This window comes from Galeopterus variegatus, unplaced genomic scaffold (assembly GCF_000696425.1).
Source record: "Galeopterus variegatus unplaced genomic scaffold, G_variegatus-3.0.2 Scaffold897, whole genome shotgun sequence".
NCBI classification, from domain to species: domain Eukaryota; kingdom Metazoa; phylum Chordata; class Mammalia; order Dermoptera; family Cynocephalidae; genus Galeopterus; species Galeopterus variegatus.
In genome coordinates this window covers 304,272-314,565 of record NW_007727008.1, presented here as the reverse complement: position 1 = coordinate 314,565, position 10,294 = coordinate 304,272, and the positions used below count along the sequence as shown (strand labels likewise).

The 10,294-nt window shown below is 40.3% G+C and overlaps 1 protein-coding gene across 1 annotated transcript in view; it reads right to left on the bottom strand.

The window, feature by feature from the left end:
- Positions 1-10,294, bottom strand: part of TBC1D9 (TBC1 domain family, member 9 (with GRAM domain)) — an 81,729-nt gene that overhangs the window by 2,016 nt on the left and 69,419 nt on the right. Inside the window, exons 13-18 of the mRNA XM_008573281.1 lie at positions 8,725-8,965; positions 5,234-5,299; positions 4,261-4,347; positions 1,493-1,567; positions 1,295-1,398; positions 85-597 (exon numbers count right to left, since the gene is read on the bottom strand). Coding sequence (XP_008571503.1) covers positions 85-597; positions 1,295-1,398; positions 1,493-1,567; positions 4,261-4,347; positions 5,234-5,299; positions 8,725-8,965 — 1,086 coding nt within the window. The remainder of the gene's footprint in view (positions 1-84; positions 598-1,294; positions 1,399-1,492; positions 1,568-4,260; positions 4,348-5,233; positions 5,300-8,724; positions 8,966-10,294) is intronic.

Here is a 10,294-nt window from a genome sequence, read left to right as displayed (position 1 = left end):
CGCTGGCTCGGTTAAGAGGGAGGCCAGGAACTGCTCGAAGGTGATGGCCCAGTCCCGGTCCAGGCTGGTGCTCCGGGGCAGCGCCGCCGTGCCCTGGCCGCTGCGCACCAGGACTGTGTCCTCCCCAATGTCCTCGCAGTGCAGCTTGTCCTCCTCGTGGGAGCCGGCGCTCAGCACCGAGTACGAGGACATGGAGCTGTCGTCCTTGGTGTCATCGTCGGAGATGAGCATGGAGGAGCAGTGCCCGTTGTCCCGGGGCGAGGAGTCCTCCAGCTTAATGTCCTCCATCTGTCCTCCGAGGGAGTGTTCCTCGCTGTCGGCCGCCAGGCTGGCCGGGAGGGGCTCAGTGGACTCCAGCACGTAAGGCTGGCCGGGCCCTTTCTTGGGGAAGAGCACACCCGGGATGGCCGGGCTGCAGGCGGGCCCGCTGCCCGCACCCCCGGCCTCCTTGGCAGGCGGCGCGATGAAGAGCTTGCCGACCTCCCCGATCTCCAGCAGGAGGCTGGTCACCGCCGCCGTGGCGTGGTACAGCTCCTGCTCGTTCGGGTCCTCGCTGAACATGTTATACATGGTCTTACACAGTTCAATAAACTGCCCCTGGAAAGTGATTGGGAAAAACACAAAGAATGGGAAGTCAGTGGGGACCAGGGAGGCAGGAGGGAGGACTCAAAAGCCACTGAAATGATTGATGGCTTCTGAAGATCCCCAGGAAGTCCTGTACTGAGTATGCAGGATGGACAGGCACGTTGTTTAAGGTCGCCTTGTTGATGTTTCCATTTTTAACTTGAAAAAATTCAAACTTCCATGAAAGTAGAAAGAGTGAAATAATAAACCTGCATGTACCTGTCACACAGAGGCAAGAATGACTGTTATACATTTGATTCATTAGCTCACTCTTTCCTTGTTGAAGCATCTTGCAGAAATCCCAGACTCATCTGTTTCCCTCTAGTTTTGAAAGGAAAACATGTTTCAGACATCTTTACAGCCAAGCACAGTGATCTGAAAATGACACAGGCTTGTCTTTTAAATATCTGAGAGTATTTTTAATGATCGGAATGAGATGTGTGTTCTCTCAAAACCAAATATTTTTGGTTCACATTTTCTCTGAACAGATCATTTTCTCACAACTGAGCATATTTTTGATGCATAAAAACATGTACAAAATAGATCCAAATAGATACTAATTAAGTGTTCCCAAGTTACCATTATCTTTGAAGAGTCCTTATTCTGTATTTATCTATGACTGGAAAAGAGCAAGATTTGAAATGAATGGATTGAAATGCTAAGCACTTACCTGATTCAATTTGGGTAAATCCTTTGCATTCTTCGACCTGGAAGACCTTTCTGGAGTCCAGAATCTCAGATAGTTACGATTTTCTTGAGAATTCAGCCTCTTCCCTAAAATCCAAATGTCAAGAAATAAGTGTTCACAGGTCAGGAAACAAGTGTTCAACCAGCAAGAAGGCAAACACATAGAAGAGAACATCTGTACCTTTATCCGGCTTTAGACTCACTGTAACAAAGCCATCGTCTGCACTCTGTCTGCTTCTGCTATCCAGTCCAACAACTACCAGGAAATATTCAGAAGAAAAAAGTAGAATGTCACATAATATATCCATAGATTTGGCATTTGTATTACAAAACAGAAAACCCTGGGGTTGCCTACAAAATAGAAACCTAGGGTTGCCTGATTTAGCAAACAAAACAACAGCACACCCAGTTAATTTAGAATTTCAAATAAGGAACAAATAATTTGGTATAAAAATATCCCTAACATTGCGTTAGACATACAAAGCAAATTACTTTTTATCTGAAAATCAAATTTTAATGAATGTCAAGTATTTTATCTGACAACCCTATCTCCAGGTGAGGGGCTCTCCCAGAATTCTTTCTCACAGCTGGGGTTTTGGTTACAACTGAAAGTTAAAGGAATGATGCCACATTTAAGTCTTTGGTACTTAAAAAATGGTGATTCTTGCCCTAGTGAATGATGATTTCTCTCCGCTTTCTGATATATTATCATCTTAACTTTGCATATATGAGATTGGTCTTCTGCCAAGACCTGCAAAAGATTAAGAACTCACTCTTACAAGCAAATTAAAATCTATGTTGCTGGAAGAAGGAAAAAAAAAACTTTTTGTTTTTTTTGATAAAATGTTACAGGCTACAAAATTCCTTCAGATTCATAAATTGGCATTTCAAAAATATGTTCCTTAAAAGGAATCCTCTTAAACATGTTTTCTTTTTTCTTCTTAAAGCAGGAATTACAGTGCACATAAGGACTTCAAAAGGGAGAGGTATACAATGACCTCAGGTTCCATTTAGTTTGTCAGCTGTGAAAGTGCATTCCAGATCTTCTTCAGCCACCCAGCAGGTGACTGGCTTCCAGATATGTGATCTTTACTGTATTTGGTGTCAAATCAATCTTGGCAGCCTTTAAGACAGACCGAGGACAACGTACTATATGTCATCAGGAAATTTCTCTCCTCTGAATGTTGAAAATGATTTAGAAAACAAATAGATATTCACAAATATTTAATGTATGGTAAGCCCATGTAGTAGATATTATATAAATATTTAAAAGCCATGTTTTCAAAGAATTTTTAATTGACATGGTAACATTCTCATTGGATTTTAAGTGAAAAAAAATCAGGATACAAAACTGTATAGGTAGTTTTATCCCAGTTTTATATGTGCATGTGTGTATATCATATATGAATAAAAAACTGAAAAGAATATTTCAAGGTATTAATAGTCAGTTATCTTTTTATAGTAAGATTTTAAGACAGCATTAGCTTATTTTATATATTTTATCCTACTTAGAAATTTTAACACAAAGTAATAATACTTTTGGAGCTAAAAAAACATACTTTAAAAAGCATCTTTTAATGATATTAAATACTGTTGGCATGTGACCATTCCTGAAGCATTTCTGAAACAAGAGAATCCTTGTTTGAAATGAGTGCCCACCAAAGATATAGCTAACATTTTGTAGCCAGAATTTGATTATTAATAATATTAAGAATGTTGCAGGATATGCCAAGGCACCATGTGAAAAACTTTACCACATTAGGTCCTATCTTCACCCATTATGACAGCTATCATCCTATCAACTCCACTCTCCACACAAAGAACCTGAGGATCAGAGATGCAGGAATCCACCTGCATAGCAGGTAACAATACACAGAGCTAGCATTCTGTCCAGAGCTCCTACCCTCAACTCGTACTGCCAATCTTAAGATGACAGAGCCCGGCTCACTTCTCTCTACTCAATCACTTAGGTATTTGCAGTTTAAAAGCAGGTCTAAGCTGTGCTTATTGGGGGATGGCAAGATTTAAGAGGCATGAGTACCCCAGGAGCAATCTATGTTTACTTGCAGACATAGGTGCAGTGATGAAACTATCTGAATGATGAATTAGAAGGTAAATAACGTTCTGCAATAGCAAGCCGAGAGATGTTGATTACACTGATATAAGACAAAGTAGTACAAGATTTAACATGAACATTAGGAGATATATACAATGAGTTGAATCACATCCATGTAGACCTAACAATCAGAGTAGAGCGCGGCAAACTTCTTCTGTAAGAGGCCAGATAGTAAATATTTTAGGCTTTGCAGGCCATATGGTCTCTTTTAACTGCTCAGTTCTTCCACTGCAGCATGAAAACGGCCATGTGCAGTATATAAATGAATGAGCTTGGCTGTGTTCCAATAAAACTTTATTTATAGGCACTCAATTTAAGAACCGTATACACTTTTCATGTGTCATAAAATATTATTTTACATTTGATTTTTTTTAAAAAATATTTAAAAATGTAAAAACCATTCTTAGTTCACAGGCTGTACAAAGTAGGTGAGAGGCTGGACTTGGTCCACGGGCCATGGTTTGCCATCCCCTGTTAGGGAGCAAAGACAGATATAGAGGAGGGTTTCTGATATAAATGCCAGTCTCAATACTTGAGAGCTGCACAATAACAGGATGACATTCTTAATGACCGTGGCCCTAGGAGAGAGAGGGGAGCAAAGCATATAGCTCTACAGGATGTGCTTTTTCCAAGCCAGTGGGACACAATGTACACGGTCCCTTCAGTGGGCTAAAGTACCTGCCTAACCTCAAAAATGTGAAAGAAAAGTAACATATCAGGCAACTGTATTTATACACTTTTTTGATTGACTAGCTTTGGAAGCACATCTTTTTCCAGTAACAGAGGGCTCTGTAGAAAATAAATATGTACCCAGGGTGAGAAAAGTCACTTACCATGAGTGCATTCTGGGGTGATATCTTCAAAGAAGTATTGGGTTGCTTCAAAAGCAGAATCTGGCTCATCTTGATCAGAGGATGGCTCTAGAGAGGAGAGGAAATGTAATTCTCATCTTGGTAGGGCCATGACTCAATGAAAGTGAGCTTTAATTATTAAAGAAAATGACACAAGTTAGGGTGAGAATCTAAAGTCCCACAGGTGGGGTGGGGTCACATCATTGTGGGCCTCGAATGCCTACTGTCTCTAAAACCTTAGTGGGGAGATCACTCCATTTCTAACTTCATTTTCTTTTTTAACTACTCCACACCGAATTTACGTTTTCCTTTTGATAGAGTTTCCCAAATTCTATGGAATAATACTTCACAAACCAAATTGTATTTTGTAGAGGTAATTCCCAAATCTCGAATTTACGTTTTCCTTTTGACAGATTTTCTCAAATTCTATGGAATAATACTTCACAAACCAAATTGTATTTTGTAGAGGTAATTCCCAAATCTATAGTTTTACCATATCTCTATCCTTAGTGACAATCTCTCTGCATTTTTTTTTTGTTTTTAGTATTTGCTAGGTATATCCCAGCTGGGACAAACCTTGTCTAAAATTGAACTCAAAACCTGACCATCTTTCCCCCTTGTTCCTGTCAATGTTAAAACTGCTCCCCTGGACTCAGACTCTCCACGTCTCCCCACTCATTTTCTCTCTCACAATCCTTCTGTCCTGTGTATTTCAAAATGCTATCCATTCTTTCTCTTGCAGAAACCTGCTCTTGTCTATTACTGCAACTCATACTTCAGACAGGTAAATGACCACAGAACCAAGCACAAGCTGATTCAGGAACTTATGGAAATAGCCATTATTCAGTTTGCTCTCAGTGACCAATGAATGATTTTGTACATCAAAAAGAGGCAAACAGCTTACCTCAAAAAAAGAGATTTGAAACCAGGTCATGGTTATATGTAGCTCACTTACCAGGCAAGACATGCATCTTGTACAGGAGTTTGAGTTTCTCTGTGAGATCCCCATGGCATGCGGCACCTAGAAGTCACATAAGTACCAATGTGAAATGCACTGAGTGTACAGGTAACCCCTCTGGACTTAGTGTTACCTGAAAAGTCTGCTTTTTATAAGCTGGAACCAAGACATTGTGTCACAAAAGGTCTGGCCAGAACATATTTGGGTTAAGAGCTCTGGAACCAGGATGGCTGGTTTCAAATCTTGGGAGAGTTAACCTCTCTGTACCTTGGTTTCCCCTTGTAAGGCAAGATAATAGAAGATTCTACCAGTGATCTTGACATAAGGATCCCATGAAACGTGAGGACTAAGTGTGTTAATATATACAAAGCACTTAAACAGTGCCAGGCATATAATAGTGTTACTAATGAGAAATGTCATATGACTGGGCCTCAACATCCTAAATAACTATTAGAATTCAGAAATAATCTCAAAATATGTTTGAGATTTTTTCAAATTCCTCATTTTAGAAGTCCTTCTTAGTTGCTTTTGAGTTCTCCTAAATGTTTCTTCATTTTAATTTATTCTGATCTACCTGCCATTATATCATCATAGCTTCACTCAAAATATCCTGTTACTCGTGTCCTTTAAAGTCTATATTTATTCCTTGTATCAGAAAACTTTTTGTAAATATATATTTCCGAGCGTCTAGTTAGATATGAATTAGATTTGGAAAAAGAAGAAAAAGAGGAATCATAGAATCTAGGTTGGAAGGGACATTCAGGGTTATCTTTTCCAACCTTCCACTTAATGTAGGGGCCTCCTCTCACACACACACGTGAGATACGCATCTAGCATCTGCTTGAACATCCCCAAAGACAGGGAACTCGCTACTGCCAGAGGTATCCCATTCCACAGACGCATCCTCTAAATTCTGAAAGGTCTTCTGTAATTTTTACTTTAGTCTAAGGATCCTTAACCTGTAGTCTCAACTTTGTCAAGTCCATGAACCCCATAAAACGTAAAATTTTGTGTTTATGTATGTATGTCATTTTGTGGGAAGAAAATGTCCGTATCCTTTACCAGATCTCAAAGAGTCCACAACTCAAAAATGGCTTAGAACTATGTACTCCTCTTCCTTTCATTCTACTCTTTAAAGCCAAGCAGGGTAGGTCTATTGCCTCTTCTCTACAATGATCCTTCAGATTTTAAAGGCAGCTATCCTTTCCCTCTTACCGTTTCAGGGCAAGTTTATCTTTCCAGGTTGCATATCTCCAAATTTTCAACTTTCTCAAATGACATGGTTTGTATGCCCTTCCCTATTCTTATCTACATACATCTTATCTCATTCAATGTCTCTCTGGACAGAGTTCCAGAAGCCTCTTGGCGACTTCAGGGGTAGGTAGTGGAACTATTCCTGACTCTTCCATTAGTATAGCCTAAGTTCGCATTCAACATTTTACACTCTCACCCTGGAGTTTCATATTGACCGCAGTTAACGAAACCCCAAGACGTCTGCACACTGACTGATAATAATATGCCAATGTTATCATGAAATGTCAATAATGTTAATCATAAAAATGACAGACATTTAATAACCATCCACTGTGTGGAGCCTTATGCCAACTTCTTTCCATGTATTATTTCATGATGGCTCACAGTAATTCTGAAATGGGCACAATTATTATCCCCTTTTACAGATGAGAAAAGTCAAGCTTATCTGTGTTTAGTTATTCATTCAAGGTCATAAACTAGTAAGTGGCAGGCCCAGGATTTGGACCTAGATTTGTCTGACTCTTGATCCCATGCTGGAGACCACTTACACACACACACACACACACACACACACACACACACACACACATTTTGCCTCATTTCCTCCTACCATGAAACCAATATGATAATCAATAGTTACCTTGAAAGCAAAAAAGATTAGGGTAGAATCAAAGGAGTCTTAAGCCTTGTCTGTTTTGTGTCACTTTTTAAAAAAGCAGAATGTACTATGTATTACTTGTGTAATTAAAAATTAATACCGCTTCCCTCCCCCTAAAAAAGAAAATTCCCTTTTACTATCTGCAGTGTGGAATAATGAGAAAAGGATAAGATTTCGAGAGACAGCCGTCATTTGAATCCTGGGTCCAGTGCGTACTAACTGTGCTTCTCCATTCAGTTCAATAACATATTTATCGACTGGCTAAAAACTAATGTCCCAGCAAGTTACTTAACTTTTCTGAGCTTCCATTTCTTTAGCTGAAAATGGGGATAACCGTAGTAAGCAAGTAGGCAATAGAGCATAATACTTGTAGTAATAGCACAAACTGTGCCTTCAAGGTAGCTGGAATCAAACACAAACTACGTGGCTCTGTGTCCTTAGGCGCATTAAATGCCCGTAAAGCGTTAGGGCAGTGCCTAGCACATAGTAAATGCTGTATAATTTCAGTTAGAATTATAATTACTTCAAGGGTCTGTTGTTTTAAGTGGTATAGCATCAGAATAGTGCCTGCACTCAATAAAGGTTAGTTCCTACCTCTCCCCATTTTTAAGCATATATATGAGCATTTTATACAGTTTTTTTTCTTATCTAAGAGGCCCTCACCTACCTCACTGGCATTTTTTAAAAAGCCATCAGCTGCCTCTGGACTTCACACATTCCAGACATTATTCTTACAGGTTAAGCGTGCTCTTTGAAATCATTATTGGCTCTATGCCTGACCTTTTTTTCTTTCCTTGGGCACATCATTGCCCAGAGTCACAGTGTCATAATCAGAATTTAAAAAAAAAATTCCTTCTAACCTCATTCTGGCAGCTTGACATAATGCCTGCTGCATCTACAAACTTACATCAGGTGGGCCAAGCTCTACTGCCATAGAGATTTTTGATCCAATTATAAATAAAACAAGAGTCCAAAAAGGCAGCAAGATATACGGGGCAGCAGTAAACAAGTCAGAGGCGTGAGGGGATGTGTGGGCGTGGGAGCATGCTCTCCTGACAAAATGAGAGAAAAGACTTCCATTTAGACTGCAGAGCTGTTGTGGGTTTTCAGCCCTTTATTAAAAGCATTATGAAAAGTTTTAGTGAAACACTCTACAATTATACATATGATGAAATTATGTACTGAACTATATATAATATATAATATAAATGTATTTTTTTCATCAAAGGAAAGCAATCCACCACCCATTTTTTTTCTCTTGTAAAGCTATCATGGTCTACGGTTTCAGTGTTTGTGGTGGCATTTTATTGTCTTGCAATTTCTCTGACAATGTATTTGTAACTTGTGTTGAAAGCTAATGTAGAAGGCAATGATTTTTCCATATAACATAGTCATGAACTAAAAACAAATTTTATGATCCGTTTGCAAACCTTCAATATGTGCTTCTCGGCCCTCTAAATGCAGCACAGTAGGGCTGCGGCCCTGAGGGCTGCACTGAGGAACACCAGGGTCACTGCCCCATAGTCACTGCCCCATTGTCCCCATCCCCACTCACATAATAATATCACGTCCTTACTTAGCCCAGAGACAAACTCCCGGAAGTTAATCAGAGAGTCTCCATTTTCGTCTAATAACTGGAACAAGCGGGAGGCCAGCACGTCGGAGTGCGTTCCACACGCCCAGGGAAAGAGAAGAGCAAACATCCCCTTGAACTGCTCAAAGTCAATGCGATACTGTTCCAGGTAAGGCAGGCTGGGGTCGTGGCGGTCCAGTGCGTTGCTGCTCCCGCCCCAGTAGCAGCTGGTTAGGTGCTCGGCCTGAAAAATAAAGAATGGAAGGATTCCTGGGCCTCTATCTCGCAGCAGATGGCAGGATGAAAAGGCCCACCCTCACAGTCTTCTCCCTGCTCCCCACAGATCTCCATTTGACCAGCCCTCCACCAACTCCAGGCCAACCATTTCTGCAGGTTACATCTGGCATGAAAGATTGGTTCTATTACTGGATGTAGGTGAAGAAAGTAAGGGAACCTGCCCCTCCTCCATTCTCTTCCCCCTTACACACACTCACAAAACATTTTAGAAAGAATTAATTCCCATAAAGAGAAAAAAAAAATTGTTTAACATAAAAGAAAGAAATAGAATGTTAACCTGAAAAGGATCTGGAATTTAGATAATGCGACTACCTTGTTTTCTAGGTGAAGACGGTGAAGTCCAGGTGTCAAGTGGCTCACACAAGGTCAACCAACCAGTTAGCTAAAGCAGATCCATGATGGACTTGGGGTTTCCTAATTCCCACTTTAATACCCCATGTATTACACATAAGCCCCTGCTTCCCTGGTCACCTAAATACATTACCATAGAAACACAGTATTCAATCTACAAGTGTGTGGGCTTCCTATTTCACACATCTGCAAATAGCTCTAGAGAAATTATTAGCATAGGAGCCACCACGGTGAGAACAGAGATCTGGATCCAGCAAAGAGCTTCCTGCTTCTGTCCTTGGAAAAAAGACAGCCTCTTTATTCATGAGGTCATACTGACTCTGGTAGAAATATATGCCTATTCTAGGAAGACCACAAAAATAAAGCATGCAATAGAAAGGTCTGGAGGAACACCCACACCCCCACACGAGCATTTATGGTTAGCTCTGGGTGGCAGGTGGAGGAGACAAGAGGGGCATGAAAAAGAGGACTTTATTTTTACTTTATTCCCTTCTGTACTGTCCAGGTATTTCATTACAAGCACTGCAATAAAAAAAAAAAAAAAAAAAAAAAAAAAAAAAAAAAAAAACACTTTTGAAACAGATTTTTCTCCTTTGTCTAGGGCTTCCGAAAAGGGCGGGTATCAGTTTCGAGTGTGAGGTATTTCAATTTTGCTCTCATTTAGAAAAGATTCAAAGAAGACCAATGTCTTTATCATCATTGTTTACTGGAAATTGTAGCTAATAAGGTAAAAAAGAGGAGTGAGCGTAGGGAAAGAGAGGTGGAAAGCAACATGTCAGGTTTCTTGGAGTGCAGTCTTGGCAGAATAAAGGAAGCTGCGTCAGAGTTCCCCAGGGCCTTAGGGGTGCATTTCTGGCTGCAGGACAAAGGCAGTGAGATATCAGAGGAAGGATGGTGAATACTGAGGTCACAGTGGCCTGCTGGG